The following is an 18,718-nucleotide window of genomic DNA, read 5'->3' as shown; positions in this document are numbered from 1 at the left end:
CGCTTGTAGTGTTTGGGAGAAAGATTCTGCGTAAGCTTTTTGGACCTTTGCACGTTGGCAACGGCGAATATCGCAAGCGATGGAATGATGAGCTGTATGAGCTTTATGACGACATAGACATAGCGCAGCGAATAAAGATCCATTCAGATTATTTTTCCATCGTCTCATTTTGAGAGATGCTGTACTTTGCAAACGGCCGGAAATGTGGGCAAACAATTCGTGGATTTTGCATGATGATAACGCGCCATCGCACCGAGCCCAAATAGAGCTGGATTATTTGACCAAACACCAAGTAAATACCATCGTGCAAGCACCGTATCCCTTCGTCGGCCTACAGGGATGCATGGAGGACTGGGTTAAACGTTGGCACATGTGTGCTACTTCAGACCGGTCATATTTTGAAGGAGATAAAATAAATTTGCCTGAAATTTAGCTCTGTTTTGTTTTATTTAAATATTTCCGGTGCTTTCTGGTCACAGGATATATATGTATAAGGACAAAGGTACACAGTATCATTGGAATATATTATGTTAATTTTTTCTCTAGTTAGCATGCATATGTCTATATCTACCTCGACTGTTTTCAGATATTACATGAAACAATTTTGTAAACAAATTTTAATACTTGCATACATTTTCCTTTTAATATTTTAAACTATTAATTTGAAAAAAATGTTCATAAAGGCACTCAAAAACATTTTCATCGAATTTTGGACACATTTCATCTGCACCACACATTACAAGTACTTATAGTCAACATATTTCGGTTGATCGCACGTAACTTGCTGCTGGTGGCAATGTTATTTGCGGTAGCTTAACACGGTAGCGCACATATTGATTACACGCCAAGCAGCAGCTTGTAGCTGCACATGTATTGAGATGTGTATGTAGTCGTTTCAAAAGGAAGGGTTTGGGGGAAATCGGAGATAAGAAGTGGAAACATGAACGTAGATATGTGCATCCTAAGTCAAACTCTGCGTATGTTCCTGCATATGCAACCATATATGTGCCACCTTGCTCAAAAAGTTTCGGGAATATATTCAAAAAATTCAAAATACAAGTTTATTCTTCTAAAGTGAAATTATCGTCTTCAAAGTAGTTTCCATTAACTGTAACGAAGCATTTCTTGAACTTTATTTTAGGTATATGGTAGCCATCAGCGTCATCTTCGATTTTTGCATTACTTATTTTCGGCTGCGTTTTGCATTCGCCGTAGTAGTTTTTGTCTCGATCAAATAGAAAAACTTCGCACGGAGCAATATCAGGTGAATTCGATGGCTGTTGGATGGTATTATTTTTGTTTTTGGTCAAAAATTCACGAATAATGATGCTACTGTGCGATGGTGCCTTATCATGGTGCAAAATCCAAGAATTGTTTTCCCACAAATCCTTCCTTTTTTGGCGAATAGCTTCACGTAATGGGCTTATAACGCCCAAATAATAGTCCGTATTAAAAATGTGTGCTGCACAAAGCGTTGTAATCCATAAAAGCTTTGAGCACCGCTTTCTCTTTTGATTTGACATCTTTGGATGTCTCGCCTTCAGTAATGATGCGTTTGATGAATGTTGGGTTGGATTCAGCCTTGGATATCATGTTTTTTTTTCATGAAATTCAGGTTCTTCAGTACATACTAACTTTGCAGCAACTCGGCGCAAGCCCAAGTCATTAACTAAAATGTCCTTAACGGATCCATGACCAATTTTCATCTCCTCTGCCAGCTCTTTTATGGTTAATTTAATAAGCCAGTGTTTTTATATTTCTTATTTTAAATCTTGTTCTCTTATACCCACTTCCTACCACATTAGTGGTTCTAATTTATCCAATCGAAGTGAAATTACTGATCTTGGGGTGGTATTTGATTCTAAATTCTCTTTTCAAAAACATTTAAATCACACCATTTCAAAGCCTTATTCCGTACTTGGGTTTATTCGACGTTTTAGTTTGGACTTTGTTGATCCATATACATACTTTAAAGTTGTTACATACGTTTCTGGTGCATTCGAGGTTGGAATACGCCTACTTTATTTGGAGACCATATTATGCTTGTCATATTAGTAGTGTCCAGAAAGCTTTTGTGCGTTATGCTTTGCGTTCTTTAAATTTCACTGATACAATTCCATCCTATAAAAGTCGGTGCTTGCTCATAAATCTAAAATCACTAGATATTAGGACTATTCTCTCCCTTACTTTCGTTTTCGATTTAATAAATGGGGTTATTGACTCCCCATTGCTACTCGAGAAAGATAATTTTAATATTCCTCAGCGAAGTTTGCGGAATCATGATTTTTTCTGGTTAGAGATGGTAGGAACTAATAATGCTTCCAATGCTCCGATTTCCAGAACTCTGGGTGATTATAATTCGCTTTCAAGATTTTTCTTCCACAAAGAATCACTTCAAATTGGTTCTATATGAATTTTTGAACTAAATTCTTAGTATTTTCTAATAATCTTCCTCTGTAAATTATAAGAAATGTTATCTTTTTCTTTCACTCATTACAATTAAAGGTAGTATTTATCCAGCCTAGATCCCTTTTCTCTCCTCCGCTACATCAACAGCACTGGATGGCTATATGCGGCTTTCTCTCCTCCCTAAATCCTTTCACAGGTAGTGGGCCACATTATGGTATCAAAACGGCGCGTAAGTGCTGCTTGTAGTGTACCTGGGGTACTCTTGCCATCTTACCTACCTACCTACTTATAATTATAAGTTTAATTTTACTTTGATTAATTTATTTAGCATTAATCTGTTTTCATAGTCTCTAAGAAGTACTGTATTTTTTAGACTATTAATTAAATAAATAAATAAATTTACTGATCAACTTTATTGATCAACTTTCCCTTCACTTTATTCATGTTTTCATCACATTTCCATGTCAACGGCATGCCACATTAATTCTACTCGTAAACGGCTGTTTTCTTTAGAGTAAAATTACCAAAACAATTTCCCAACATCTCTAAGATTTTCGCATCGTTGAATCTGTATCGCTTTTTTAACGCAAAATTTAATACAAACTGAATTCCATTTTTAAAGGTTTCAAAAACAAAAAACACTTGCAGAGGTAGATTTGCTCATGACGGTCGAACTTTTGGAAATGCCAATCAACAGCCTATACAATATTAATAGGAATGTTGGTGACGGATGCGGCAACCTAACAAAAAAAACCAAAAAGCGGATCTCAAATCAATTGGCTTATAGCGTCACCTAGCGGTTTTTCCGGAATTTTTTGATCAGCATGGTATGTTTGTAAAATTACTGCTCACTAAAATTTTAATATTTACATACTTCGTAGCTCTCAGCTGGATAATCCAATTTAAGCTTGGTATTTCGTATTTACAGTTGTTATTTACTAGATAACTTTGCACAAATATGTACATCAGCAATTTATTATTTCATCGCAGCTAAGCGAAAATTCAATGGCGAAGTATGCATAATGGATATTTTTACCGGTGAAGTAATCATTTTCATACCCGCAAATACTTGTTTTACAAATTACCATTCAAAAGTACAATTAATACATGCATAAGTAAATCCGAAGCGCGGCGATTAAGTAACCAGGCTGAGGCTGCAAAAACTGGAGAACTATGCAACAAACTATGTTAAGCAAAAAATTCGACTATTCGAGCGCTAAAGTTTCAAAATTAAAATTGTATTATTTTCTATTTTTTCATGTTATTTATTAAAACTAAATTAAAAATTAATGAAAAAGGAACTAATTTTTCGTTACAAAAACTAAAAACTTTTTTGCAATTTTTGATGTACTTTTTCTTAGTTTGACTTCATATACACATACATATATTTACTTCAACATATGCGTTTCTTCTATTCGCACACCGCTCCACGCTATTGTTTAACTGCAAGTACTGCAAGTCTTCTTATGACAGCTCTTTCAGAACGCTTGCCACTTTCATCCATGGTGAAAAGCATTCAGAGGGTATGGCGAAGATCAGATCGTTAACAAGCTCTCCGCGAATTTCAAAGAATCCGTTGATTGGTTGGCGTCATCGGAATTATGACACTGGTTTATTTACAAAAAAAAAAACGAGATTGTGTTGGTGATATACGAACGGTGATACGCGGTCTACTGTTCGTCTGATTGGACGATTAAGTGATTACTTGTGAAACGAGCGGGCAGAATTCTACTGCCGAGTACCTGGTGACGTGGCAGCCGAAATTGGTCGCTCAATTTCGTTTTTCACCATAGCAGACAGGCCAAACTCAAGACGAATGGAATACTGAAGATGGCGACTTCCCAAAACAGTTACTTTATTTTTCGTGACAAGTCCGATGTCAGGTCCCTTTCTAATACAAAACAAGCAAAAGGAGGAGAAATTACAGGTTTGTGAAAATTCAGTGAATTGCTTGGCACTATTTCTGATTTGTGATGCATTTTTATGCAGATAATGCCGTGGCAACAATGTGTGTGTTTGTATATACATACTTATAATATCTTTCCTTTTGTAGTTTCTATTGCTTTCGCCTCCTCTTTTTCATAAGATACAAGTAATTCTTCTTCCTATTGTTTGTTTGTTCATTAAGCTTGACACCATAGCGAACTCAGAAAGCGTAATCTTGTATTCTATCTTTCTTGGGCTAAGCCTGGTAATTTAGTATGCTTGCCATTCATTTTCACACAAAGCTTAAAATCTTATTTTCTTTAATCAGCTTTCACTTAACATATCAGGTCTTGCACCAAATAAAAATATCTTAACAAACAATTCCGTATGAGGCGGTGCATCGTTTTGGCGAGTAACCCAATTAGAAAACTCGGGTCGCTTTATTCCGTATCTTTACACGAACTGTAGCAATACAAAATACCTTACAGGCTAGATAGAAATATAAAAAAAAATATTAAACAATTCAATTAAGAATTTTTACGAAATTTGATGTAGATAAAGCGAATTCAAGATCAGATTTAATTAAGTTTCCAAAGTGCACGAGCAATATGTGCATTCCCAACAAATGCAGTCTACCACCTAGAACTTTTATTGTCATACACCACCTTCAATCCTGAACACAAATCTTATAAACAGGCTGTCTAACAGAACTGCCATAACTTAGAAACTAAAACTTGTATGAGCTTATAATATAATACAATATATTCAATAAAATCAGCACTCACCACTTAGCTATGATGGTCGAAGTTGTCTTGATAATTCTTTCTTTCTTTGTTTTCCCTTGAGCTTTTGCTTAACTATTGCTTAAACATTTTCAATGGAGTTAGCATCAAACCACTGTCAGGGCGAATCCAATATTCAAATTCCATTTTGATTTTCCTACTTCACACATCTTCGGCTTCTATGCTTGGGATTATTATGTTCTTGTTAAATGCAAGGTTGGTTAGTTCGTCTAAACATCTTCGCAAATGACGATATTAACTCTTTTTGGTAAATTTTATTCATCAAAACTGCTCTCAAATTGGCGGTAAACATAAATAAGAAGAGAAATATTTTTTTGGAGAAACTTAACAGCTCGAGGCTTAACAGTTCCTTGAAGATGTCGATTATCACTAGTAAATCAGGACCGAAGTATGCAACTACATATTTACCCAAAAAGAAGATTAATCCGAGAATATTTGATTTGCCCAATTCCGTTATGAATTTGTCTTGACCATACAAGTCTTTTTTGAATTTCTGCTAATGAGAACACCGGTTTTTTCAATGTACTGCGGAATTTGAGGACTTCTGCACGTAAACATTCTCTAATCCTCCTGTGTCCTTGTACAAAATATTTATTTTCACTTCTGGCGTGTTACATAACCGACTTAATTCTAATTCTTACAATAAAAATAACCCTTACTTATACTACCGAAGCCGCGCTACCGACGCCCGCTGCACTAGAGAAGCTCGCTGCGCTGCCCTACTGCTTGCGTTAGGTAAGAACTAACACAAGACTACGAATTGCTGACTTAGGCCACGCGCAACACTTTGGTGAGAGTTTAGTGGCTAAGCATTTTGTGTTAACTTACACATTAACACCAGTTTTCCATAAAACTGATTTAGCATCACGCAACGATAAGTTCGGCTTTGTCACAAACTAATCAATGATCTTCTCATCTTGCTTTTTTTGTTTTTTGACCTCATCCGGTGAAATCGGTAACTTTTTTAACTTCGGTATACCTTTGGTATATTCAAATAGAAAGAGGAGCTCGGCCAAACACCCAAAAAAGGATATAGGTGTTAATTATAGGGTATAGGCGACTTCCTAATATATTTTTCTACAGATTCACATTACATTTTTGGACTTTCAGGGTGTATACATAGAAACAGTGCTTTAAATCGTCTTTCATATGCGGGACTCATTTTGCAAATATTTTTCCTAAATTCACACAAAACTATTAAGTTGTACAACTCATATTATGAAAAATAGCTAATAAATAAATAATTGGCGCGTAATCTTGTGGTGTTCGTCTTGATGCAATGTTGCTCCATAAATTAAGGGACCCACAGTTTTAAACCGACTTCGAACGGCAGCGTTTAAATCTTTTTTATAAAATAACTATAAGTTGCCGGTTGCATTTCCATTTATTTATAGCTTATGGACTTCTAAACCGTTTATACAATTGCAATGGTATTTTCATGGATTTACGGATTTATTTCGATCTGCTAGATGACAATGTGGTAGACGTAAAAAAATGTGGAAAAATATTTATTATATATATGGAATCATATTCGGAACATAAATCAATTACCTAGAACAAATAGTTTTCCAAATTTAGCACTAGGGATGAGATATCTAATGAAGCTGTTTATATGGTTCTAAACGCTCATATTCGGGATATATAATAAGTAGTCTGATATATGTGAGCATAGAATCAGTCTGTTCCATAAGGTGAGCGCCTACCGATGATCAATGCACTCGTCTTATAGACTAGTTGTTTCCAAGACGTGCATTCTGCATTCCAAGATGGGGCATCCGGGTGCTATCTGCAAGGCTTCACCAGACCTCACGCGGCCCAATGTGTCTTAATTATCATACAAGATTTACAGATCAAATATTCCCGGAGTATCGCTAGACATTTTTTTTACGAGAGTCCATACTGTAAAATTTTAGCCTTGATTAATGTTCATAGCAACTAAGAAAAACTCAATGAAAGAAAGAAAATTGCGAACAATGATAGGAAGTTTTCCTAATCTATGAACAACCGGGCGTATGAGTGATTTTGGCACTGAAAATTTTACTAGATAGGTGCAGACTTTTGTTTTGTACAATGTAGACTGTAAAGGCGATGCAACATTTCCAGTTAGCAGTTTGAATTTCCTGGAATGCAACTATAATTTAAATAACTACAATTGTCGAGCAGCTGGCAAAGCTCTACGCATATTCCGAGTAATGGCAGCGTGCAGATTTGCTATGTGTTTCTCATAAGTAAAATTGTTTGCTATTAACATCAAAGGTAATGCTGTGGTAGTAATAAATATATTTATACAAAAAGCTACAACTAGCTTTTATTGGAGCTCTAGACCACCTCAAAACATATTAGTTCTATCCACCTCTAACCATAAAATATTATGAGTCAGCATTTAAAATAGCTATAGAAGTTACTGGAGAATATATATCAGCCGCAGAATTTATTAGCAAAGTTTATGTAATAATTAAGTAAATTCCGAGCCGCGTTGAAAACAAATGCATTTCAGCAAGGCATACATGGCCTAGTGTAGTAATAGGTATGTGAGTATTTTAGACATTAAAAATCGAATAAAAAATAATAAAACCCTTAAAGTCTTACGCTAATTACTATGAATAACTGATTTCCTTATTTTATCATTTAATATATATATATATAATACACATTGGTTTCTTATTGTTTAACAAAAAAATACATTCACTGGCAATCGATGCTATGCTGATAAAATCTACAAGATATTCTAGGCCATCCTTTATTAGGTGTTTTGCCAAGTTTCTACTTACATTTTCTGCTGTATGTCCTAATAGTATCCAAAATGCCATCGAAATGGTGGCATCAATGCCGTCTCCGAAGGGTGAATGGCTTTTTTAGAGAGAGAGACTTTTTCATAGCACAAATATACTCAGAAGTGCGCTATTGTCTGTCCACCCCTCGAATAGCTAATATCGAAATTAGCGAAAAGATAATAGAAAGAAACATTTTTTTTAACTTTGTGCTTTATGTCTGCTAGGGTTTTCAAACACGAGCACTACGAATTATAGTCACGCATAAATCCCTTCTGCTATGACGACAGCCACTTTCTTGTCAAGCTGCTATAATTGTCTTATGTAGTTCGCCCTCCAAACCTACGAATATCAGTAAAACAAAGTACTTGAATATTTTAATATAAAACATCTTACCTACAGCATTTAAACGATTTATGTAAGGAGAAAGTGTTTCAGGTATGAATTGAAAATTACTATTACTATTTCTAACGACTGACGCATTAATAACCATAATCGCTAAAAAAATCGAAAACTTTTTAGAGAAAAAATAAGGAAGCCTAAACTCGGTCTGGGCCGAACTATTTTTAAGCTGGCTATTCATTTTTGGAGTTAAAAACTCAAAGAAAATGAGAGTTGTAGGTAGTAACATCAACAATTTAGCCTTTTCTGGGTAGATCGCCGCTGTGATCCATATCTCGTTAAATATAGATCACACAATTTCAAATTTATGCTGGCTGTCTAGACGAGATTTCGCACTAAACAAATTCCTTTGCTATTTTTCATTTAATCCATTCAGTTCTGGGTTAGAGGGTGTTACAGTGGAAGTCAACAAGGAGAAAAATCGGTACATTTGACAGTTTTTCTTTGATAAAGTAGAAAATGCTAGCCTGGCCGCAGATGAATGAAGTTTATGGTGCCGATACTGTACCGTTCAGGCATTTTTAATGTTAAAGAAAATGCCGAAAATGTCCATAAAATCAGAGAAATAATCGAGGTTGACCGGCAAGTTAATAGTCGCAGCACCGCCCGGGAGCTAAAGATCGATCATAAAACAGTTTCAAACCATTTGCACAAAAATTTGACTCAAATTTCTTTATCCCCATACTAATATAAAAAGTGGCCATGTTTTGTGTCCAACCTCAATAATATTTCTTTATTTAGTCCATGAATAACGTGGAAAGCAATGTGTGTTTTAATATGGGGCGAATTTTATTTAGTCATTATCCAAATGAATAATTGCCAGAGTAATGTTGGCTTTGAGAGTATTGGTCGATTGCCGACTTAGTGTGACGTTCATCTAGCGGGTTTACACCGCACTATTTGCATGGCCAATTCACATCACTTTAGCGAGCTGTAATTCTAATCCCAAATATTTTATTATAAGATTGCATCATTTACACGCGCTGATCAACCGTATAACTAGTCATGGGTGGTTTGACATCTGTAATTGAGTAATATATAACTGATTTGATGCGCATCAAAACCACATGCCCGCCGGAGTCCATCAAAATCAACCCACTTCTGTTGAAAAGCACTCAAAATATATCACAACGTTTCTATTGATTTATTATAATATATTTAAAATCTTTTTTTTTTTTAAGCCATAAACATTTTAATTAATTCTTGCACATTTTCCGTGCCGACTTATATCTGGCGTTTAACTTGAATTTTCAGCTTTGATATATGGAGGGACATGTATTGGAATTTTATGAAAAATATTATTCAACCCTCTATTATAAGTATTTGTGGCAATTGCTCTCAAATGTGAGGTATTGTAAAAGTTCCTCATAAAAAACCAAAGGGTGTAAGCGCCAATTATATATAGTTCGAGGGTTAAAATGCTAAATAAAAATATTCTACGTGGCTTTTTTTCGATAGAACCGCTGAACACCATAAATTATATGGGTAAAATGTAAGCATCACATAGTTTCCAATTTATCATAAGAATACTCAAAAACTTGAACATTTTGATTCTCCTTAAAACAAAGTTTTTCCTATTTAACAGAATCTATTATTAGAAACTTATTATTTCATTTTTTGTGTTGCTAATAACAACTTCAATATTTTATTATCAAAATTATTGAAAACATGTGCTGTCCTTATAGTGAGCAGAATTTAAAATTTGTGAAATGGCAGATAATGATGCCACTCTACACCTCTGAACACAACTCTGATATAAAGTAAATGCAACACATTAAATGTAATAGGCCCAGCGGGCAACAAGTGTCTGACATCCTGTATGATGAGTAGAGCATAAGCGCCTACTATTATACATTCAGTATACAGCCAGTAAACCGTTAGGTCACAAGTGTTGTGAGTATTTCTCATCATCTATTCCATTTATCTGATCGGCAATTGTATGCAACAAAAAGTACTTTTTATTATTCGCTATTGTGGCTAACCTGTAGTAGCTTTGGAACGAAGTTGCTCGCTCCAAGATGCTCTTAAGCCGCTTAACCGCCTGCGTTCCACTTTTCCCTCCTGCGTCTCTGTACGCCATTTTCTAGCCAGGCGAAGCACTGACGGGTTGCAAAATATCCATTATGGATGCTGTTCGTATGTATGTCTTTTTGTTTATACAATATTTTCTATTTATGCTTTTTGCTATAGCGCATAAATAAAAAAAGAAAAAAACAACACCTCTGAGATATGGATGAAATGAATAAAGTTTTGCAAATTGCCAAAGTTGTTAAAATATCGATTTTGATTTATAGCCAAGTTTGTTAAGTACTCCCCAAGGGTAGGCCAGAGTGGGCTGACTTAAAATTGTGCATACGCCTACAAACACTAACACTCACTTATCCTTGCCCTATCACTTGTCTGTAAGAAAAACCGCTAGCGCAGAACTGGTGCCATACTTGTGAGTTAAGTACTAAAGCTAGTTTTTCTTCTTTTACTTTCAAACAAGAACTTGAATGATGGATTTCTAGGTAATATTGTGGGTAACATCGAGTTTAACAAAGTGCGCCAGTCGTTTTTTTCTCGTGCCAACCGGTGCTAGTTGGACACACTAATAAAAGTCAAGTCCTTTTCCAACTGATCTTTTGTACCAAGCCAAGTCTTTCCCCACCTGATTTTTCCTACGCAGAGGAGGCCTTCCTCTTTCTCAGCTACCATCAGCTGGTACCGCATCGAATACTTTCAGAGCCAGACTGGTTGTATCCGTTCGGACGACATCAGCTAGCCAGCGAAGCCACTGGATCTTTATTAGCTGCACTATGTCTAGGGCGTCGTAGGGTTCATAAAACTCATTACCTCATCGCCTACGATACTCGGCGTCGCCAACGTGCAAAGGTCCAAAAATCTTCCTCAGAATCTTTCTCTCAAACACTCCAAATGACGACTTATCGTATCTTCTCATTGTACAAACTTATGCGCCATACCACATGACCTTATAGAAATGAGAGAGCCTTATAAGAATGGCGTAAAATTTTTACGCAAATGGTTTAAAACTGTTTAATAATCGATATTTAGGTTCTGCGCAATGATACGCTTCCTCATATGCCGACCAACTTTGATAACTTCTGTGAGTTTATCGACATAATTGACATTCTCTTTAACATCAAAAACGCCTGAACGGAATCGACGAAACCAAAATTGCACATAATTCACATATCGGCATCATAAAATCCATTGACCTGCAGCCTGGCTTGCTTTTTCGCTTTTATCAAAGAAAAACTGTAAAGTGTGTAAAATTTTCTCTTTGTTGACTTGTTTAGTGCGAGATGTCGTCTTGACAGCGAGCATAAACTTGAAATTGTTTGTTCTATATTATATTTTACGAGATATCGATCACTACAGCCATCTACCGAGAAAAAAATGTTTTTTTTTTTCACAAAATCAATGCAGTTTTTCCCCTAGACTAATATTTTTCAAATCATTATTACCACAGTGTACCAAAAGGCCAAAGGAAGCAAAAGGCATTGTATTATATACCCTTAGGAAGCATTCGGGAAAATGTTGTTTAATTTAATAATTTAGAAAAAACAAGTACTGATTATATTAGGTGCGTAACTAAATTCCCGCCGTTTGTCAATAGATGTCGCCAGCAGGGTGTCGATTTTAACATAACCTAAACGTCATAAACCAAGCTTAGACATATGGTAAACAAACTGCTTCGACACATTAATGATTTTGTTCTGGTATCATTTACTTTTGGTTTTGTGAAAATGTCTGATTTTGTGTCGAATAATCATTTGCGGGAAGTGTTTCCGCGTGAAGGAAGGCCAAAAGTCTGCGAAGACGCTGAATTAGAGGCATTGCTCAATGAGGATCTATGTCAAACGCAAGAAGACCTTGCTTTAGTATTAGGAGTTACCCGCCATTCCATTTCCAAGCTTTGGGAATGATTCGGAGACAGGGAACTTGGGTTCCTTATGAGTTAAAACCATGGGATGTTGAACGTCGTTTTTTCGCCTGTGAACAACTGCTCCAGAGGCGAAAAAGGAAGGGTTTTCTTCATCGCGTCGTGACGGGTATAAAAAATAGGTTCATTACAGCAGTCCAAAGAAAAAAAAGTCATGAGGACTGCCGAATATTCACGCTGCGAAGGTTATGCTCCGTATTTGATGGAACCAAGTTGGTGTTATTTATTACGAACTTTTAAAACCAAGCGAAACCATCACTGGGGATCGGTATCGACTTCAATTGATGCGATTGAGCCGAGCACTGCACGAGAAGCGGCCTCTCGTTGCCGAACCCGTTAAAACCTACCTCGAAACACTGAAATGGGAAATCCTACTTCATTCGCAATATTCTCCAGATATTGCGCTGTCCGATTATCACCTGTTCCGATCGATGGCACATGGTCTAGCTGACCAGCAGTTCCATTCATATGAAGTCAAAAATGGCTTGATCCGTGGATAGCCTCAATAGATGAACAGTTCTACCGCGAGTGTATACGAGATCTCAGAAATATTGGAAAAGTAATAGCCAGCTCTATATAAAAAAATCGCATTAAAAAGACTTTGCTTGCCTTGAAAAAGTGGGATACGTTTGACAATTTACTAAATTCGCATAAAACCAAAAAAACAAGGTAAAATTAATTTAAAATCGCGTAGTGTTTGCAGAAATAAAGATAAATAAATTACTTCGAACGTCAGAAGGAATTCATATGTATTGCCACTTCATTCTTCTTAATTACTCTTATAGTAGATTTCAATCGCCGTAGATCCTTTTCCTTTTGCTAAGCGCTCAAAATTGTAATTTTCGTTTTCAACGAAATTGATTGCCGCTGATGTTTTTGTTCCTCCACTTGGCCAAATAAAATCTTAGAAAATAAATTAGACAAATTTGAACTTACGATTTTGAGAAGGCAAAAACTTCTCCTAATCAAAAAGGAAACGTTACGACATTCATTTTAAACATTTGAATCGAGCAATCAAAATGTGCTGCTTATTAATGCAACTTGAAATCAGCACAATTTAGACCCGTTACTTATTATAAAAATGAACAAAGCACCGCTAAAAGAAAATTTAATTTCAAAACAATTACAGTTTATACCTTTCGATGCGAAACTCAGATTGATTTAATAGCGACTTGTCGATGAGACATACATATGTAAGTATCTTGTACAATCGGAATCGCCGACTTGCAAGAGCTCTAAACAAATTACCGACATCTGGATGTTGAGAGTTAAGGTAGATCTAGCTGTCCTTTATATCCATAAACGTTTTGAGTCAGTCGAACAAATGATGTGAGCTCCACGATTTAATAATAATATAAAAAGAGCCCTTGCAGTATTCTGTTCCGTAGGCCAAATGTAAAAAACGTTGATAAAGTCATGGGAGTCGTCATGTCGAATCGGCTTGTGAGCACTTATTCTATGTATTGCCCAGACATTTAAAATATTAGCTCAGTTACTTAGCGTCTCGACTCTAATATCTTGATTACTTTCAATGGTCAATTTGAATGAAATTGTCAATCTAGTCACATTGAGTGAAATGAACAATTCATGTTGAGAAATATTTTAACTAATTTATTGCCAACAGCTGTAAAGCAATGAGCTGCCTTCTTTCCTCTTCATCGTATTAATCAAATAATGTTTTCAAACAACCAAGAGCCAAAATGCCCTTTGTTGTTGTTTCTGTTGTTCTTGAAGTGGTTGAGTATTTCTACTGAAATAATCTGAATTAGTGACCAGCACCAGCACCCTTTTACTACGACTGTCCTTGTGCATGATGTTGTTTTTTTTTTCTAAGTCAGATACATTTTGTTAATTAATTTGCTGTAAGAAAGGCTTACCGAAAGAGCGAAGTCGTGTCCTAGTTAGCCCTGGACATTCACATAAGTAGTGGAAGAGACTTTCCTTCACCCCTTCCGCTTGACAGCTTGAGCAGATGGGACTGAAGGGGAGGTTGAATCTGACTGCATCATCCCCTACTTTCCAATGACCTGTAAGGGTTGCAGTGATGCGTGAAATGTTTGGTCAAGAACATACTAACAAGTGATTCGTCCTTTGGATTTTGCATGACAGCCATGTGTTTTTTGTTGTAATATATGTAGTTAGTTGCTTCCATCTTCTTTCGGCTAAGGTATGATTGTGTGAAGCAATGGATGCTTTTATTGTGTTCAGTGGGGTGGAGACTGCCACTGCCTCTGCTAAGTCTAGTGTCGCACCTTTTCTTGCTAGCTCATCCGCTATCTCATTACCCCGTATGTTTCCATATCAGAGTTATTTCAAGCCAATGACTAAGTAATTCAAGCCCTCTTTACGCTATAAGACTAGTTTGGATGAAATGGAGTTGGAGTCTAAGGCCATTATAGCTGCTTGACTGTCTGAAAAGATAACTACTCTTGATAACTAATTGAGTGTCGAAATGTTGAGTTAATTTAAGTGACAAAATGTTAAGAACTTGCTACTTCCCTTCACATTATATGTACTTATTTATTCTCAAGAAAATGTTATTTATTTTTTTGAAGTTTGAAATATATAACAACATCGTACAAATTTCCAGAGAGGGTTAACCCATTTTCTACCGCCGTTGCGTTTTCGCAACAGCAACTTTGAACCTTTGTGGCTACAGTAAAAAAAAAGATATCTCTAAAATGTTATATTTTATATTGTAATTTGGACTTTTGACTTTATAATTATGCTCTAAGATTTTTTGTGTGCGGATTTGTTCCACATCAGGACAAGTGTAGAAAAAAGTGTGCAAAATAATAACTTTTTCATAAAACTGTTTGAGAACTAAGAATAGTTTTTTTTTTACGTTTTCTACTAGTTTCTTAAAAATAAGATATGAAATAATAACATTATCATACCAGCTGCTAATGCAGCTGAAGTTTTCTTGCAAAAATAAACTCTTAAAAACAGGTGTTGCGAAAACGCAACGCTGGTTGAAACGACTCAATTGACTTCAACGTTTTGATGACATTATTTTTGGCGGGAAAATTGATGTTTATGTCATTTTCATATGGCAATTTGCACCATAAGTGCTATAATTTTTATTTGTGCAAGTAAAAATACATTTAGAAGTATTTCGTTGGAAGCTTTTATCGTTTTGGTAAGACTAATGTGCTCTTGATATTTTTTGTCAAAATTTTGTACCCTTACTTAATTCTTTATTGAAGAGTAATGGATCGTCGACGTTTTTTAACCATTGGGGAAATAGAATCCTACATAAATACTTCGAGCAGTGAGGATGAAGGCGAAGTAGTTTCAGCTAAACAAATGAAAATTGTTGAGCCTATTTCGAAAAAAATAACTTCTGTCGTATATATTCCACCAGCAGATGTTGATGTTGTAAGTGACGAAGAACTTATTGACGATAATGAGATGATAACAGAGGTACCAGCTATGACGGATGTTTGTGGAGAGTTGGAGGTCGAACATAAATTAGATGTGGAAGATTTTGCGTCTCCGCCGTCATGCTTAGTTGGAATACCTGATGATGGACCATCCTGTTCTGCAAAAATAACTAGGTACACAGCAGAAAAAGATTTCGGTACACCAAACTGGAAAAAAACCAAACGAATTGACTTTAAATTTGGACCCCCTGACGAATCAGGTGTGGAATCTTTAAAAAGCAATATTGTTGTTTCTATGAGTGAGTCTGAATATTTTATTCCTATAATAATTTTTGGCTCATAAAATTTTTCTTTCAGGTGGCAAAACACCATTTGAATTGTTTCTGCAGTTCTTCGACGAAGAAATAATGGAAATGCTGGTCGTGAATACAAATATGTATGCTCACCAAAATAATATCGTAGTGGATATTAGCAAACAACAGATATATCGTTTCATCGGAATTTTGATACTAAGTGGTTATCATAAAGTGCCTCACGTTGAACATTATTGGAGTTCACAGCAAACACTTGGTATACCTATAGTAAAGCAAGCTTTATCACGTAATAACTTCCAGTTGATCAAAAGAATATTTCATCTAATGGACAATTATGGCATTGATGCCACAGACAGATTTGCTAAAGTTCGTCCACTTATTGATGCACTGAATCGTAAGTACATGCAGTTTGGAGTTTTTGAAACGTTTCTGTCAATTGATGAACAAATGATACCATATTTTGGTCGACATTCGTGCAAAATGTTTATTCGTAACAAACCAATTCGATTTGGTTTCAAGTATTGGGCTCTTTGTTCAGACAGCGGTTATTTATATGCAGTAGCACCATATGGAGGATCGACTGTACCTTATGACAAGAATGTGGGCTTAGGCGCTTCTGTTGTTCTATCATTGTTAGAAAACGTTCGAAATGCAGATAACCATGCCATATATTTTGATAATTTTTTTTCGTCATACTATTTGTTTTGTTTGTTGAGTGAAAAACGTTTCAGAGCAACAGGAACTGTAAGATCAAATCGTCTTAGAGGTGCAGAGAAATTGCTAAGCACTGGAAAAAAACTGAAAAAACACCAATACGACTACTGCTCCGAGATAAATAATAAATTATTTGTTGCTCGTTGGCAAGATAATGCAGAAGTGACAGTCATTTCTAATTTCAAGTCTGTCGACCCACTAGCTGTCTCACAACGTTGGTGCAAAGCCGAGAAGGAAAAAGTATCTGTTGAACAACCTGGACTTATTCATGACTACAATCAACACATGGGAGGGGTAGACCTACATGATAATGCCGTAGCTAACTATCGCGTTGGTATTCGTGGAAAAAAATGGTGGTGGCCGTTATGGACTAATTCAATCAATAGTACCACTGTTAACGCATGGAAAATTCATTGCCTGATTTGTAAGGCAGAAGGAACTCGCCATATGTCTCAAATTTCTTTTAAAACTGAAATTGCAGAATCTTTACTTTTATATTGTGAAGAAGTTTCTGATGAAATAAGTGATTCATCAGTCATCGAAGAAGCAGAGAGACCAGTCCATTTACCTCGCATAAATGTTCGTGATCATGTCGTATGGAAAGCTCCAGGCAACAAACGTAAAAGATGTGCTAAGTGTCACTCACAAACTGTTTATGAATGTAAAAAATGTAATTTGAGATTGCATCCAAAATGTTTTGATGAATACCATACAGATTTAGGAAATAAGAAAAAATAATGTTTTTTTTTAAATATTGCAAAACTATTACATTGTAAACTTAACAAAATACAACTATATTAATAAAGAAAATTCAAAAAAATACCCAACTACAACTCTGCGTAAGTTATATTATTTCTATGAATAAGATCACAGCGTTTCAGCCAGCGTTGCGTTTTCGCAACAGTCTGTCCTGGTGCATCCGGAAGACCTATCGGTCTGAAAATTTGTAAAGGTGATCAGTAGTCCTTTAATACCAACCACACAAAATTTCACGCAATTATCTACACGGAATCTATTACCGGTAGAAGATGGGTTAACAGACACGTTTCAAACCAACTTCGGTTCAATACCTCATAATTTCCCTGCCGGGTCGCATACCTACCCCATTCTGAGTATGCATTTTGCCCCTAAACATATTCAACGATTGTACGACCACCATAACAAATCATCGTTAGAGATAAATGTTTTGCTGCGAGCTACTCTTAATCGTTTACTCACGCTCGCACTTTTGTAGGCTGTGAAAAGTTTCGTTTGCCCTTTCAACGATATTTTTACTTCGTTTCGCTTACTTTTATTCGTTCAACCTGTTTGTTTTTTTTTGTTGTGGGCTTAAGCCATTGTGAGTGAACGAAAGTGTATATAAAAATAATTATAAAAAAGGCGTGCAGCCTTAAGCAACGATTTAATTTTTTTTTTCGAATAAATAGTACAAAATGTGCTTATTGTTAAGAAGTTCGAATTTAAATTGTTCCGAGCCCACTTAACCGGCATTAGGCTTTCGGTTAAGTAGAATTATTTAGAATAAGCGCAATTTATTTATAAAGTACATGTAATTTAATTTCCCTTTACCCTCCTATTTTTGTTCTATTATTTGAATTTATTTATTTCGGCAAAGACGATTCAATTTTGATTCCACCTGCTCCAGTAAATACCAAATAACTAATGACTGATTTATTGATATTGGTAAAGTTACTGTGACAACTAGAGCAACTCATAAGTTTTTGCGCTTTTTTATTGGTTAAACCAATAATAAACCACCAATTTTTTGATACAATATTACATTTTTCTGTTGAATAAGTTTTGGGTTTCTCGTAGTGGCTAATTATGTATAATTTTACTAAGTTTTTGATGAATTGGTGTCTGATGGCGATTTAGAAAGCCGTGAGAAAACGTCACGTGAGAAAACTGAGATAGGAAAGTGTTTTGCTGGCAATGACGACGAGATTGGCAGCAATGAAATGTATCCACAACGTAAAAAAGATTAGAAATTTATTTGGAATTTGGAAGCTTCTTCCACGTGTTGAACGTGATTGTCAAGAAAACATTTTTT

At 35.7% G+C, this 18,718-nt stretch overlaps 1 protein-coding gene across 1 annotated transcript; it reads left to right on the top strand.

The window, feature by feature from the left end:
* The first annotated feature begins 15,467 nt into the window (after nt 1–15,467).
* On the top strand, nt 15,468–18,653 carry LOC129241931 (piggyBac transposable element-derived protein 3-like). Its single transcript, XM_054878480.1, has 3 exons — nt 15,468–15,939; nt 15,998–16,348; nt 18,511–18,653. The coding sequence occupies exons 1-3, from the start codon at nt 15,468–15,470 to the stop codon at nt 18,651–18,653; spliced, it is 966 nt and encodes a 321-aa protein (XP_054734455.1).
* The last annotated feature ends 65 nt before the right edge of the window (nt 18,654–18,718 follow it).

The sequence above is a fragment of the Anastrepha obliqua genome, chromosome 3, assembly GCF_027943255.1.
Source record: "Anastrepha obliqua isolate idAnaObli1 chromosome 3, idAnaObli1_1.0, whole genome shotgun sequence".
NCBI classification, from domain to species: domain Eukaryota; kingdom Metazoa; phylum Arthropoda; class Insecta; order Diptera; family Tephritidae; genus Anastrepha; species Anastrepha obliqua.
The sequence above is the reverse complement of the archived record's forward strand: the minus strand, read 5'-3'. Positions and strand labels throughout refer to the sequence as shown.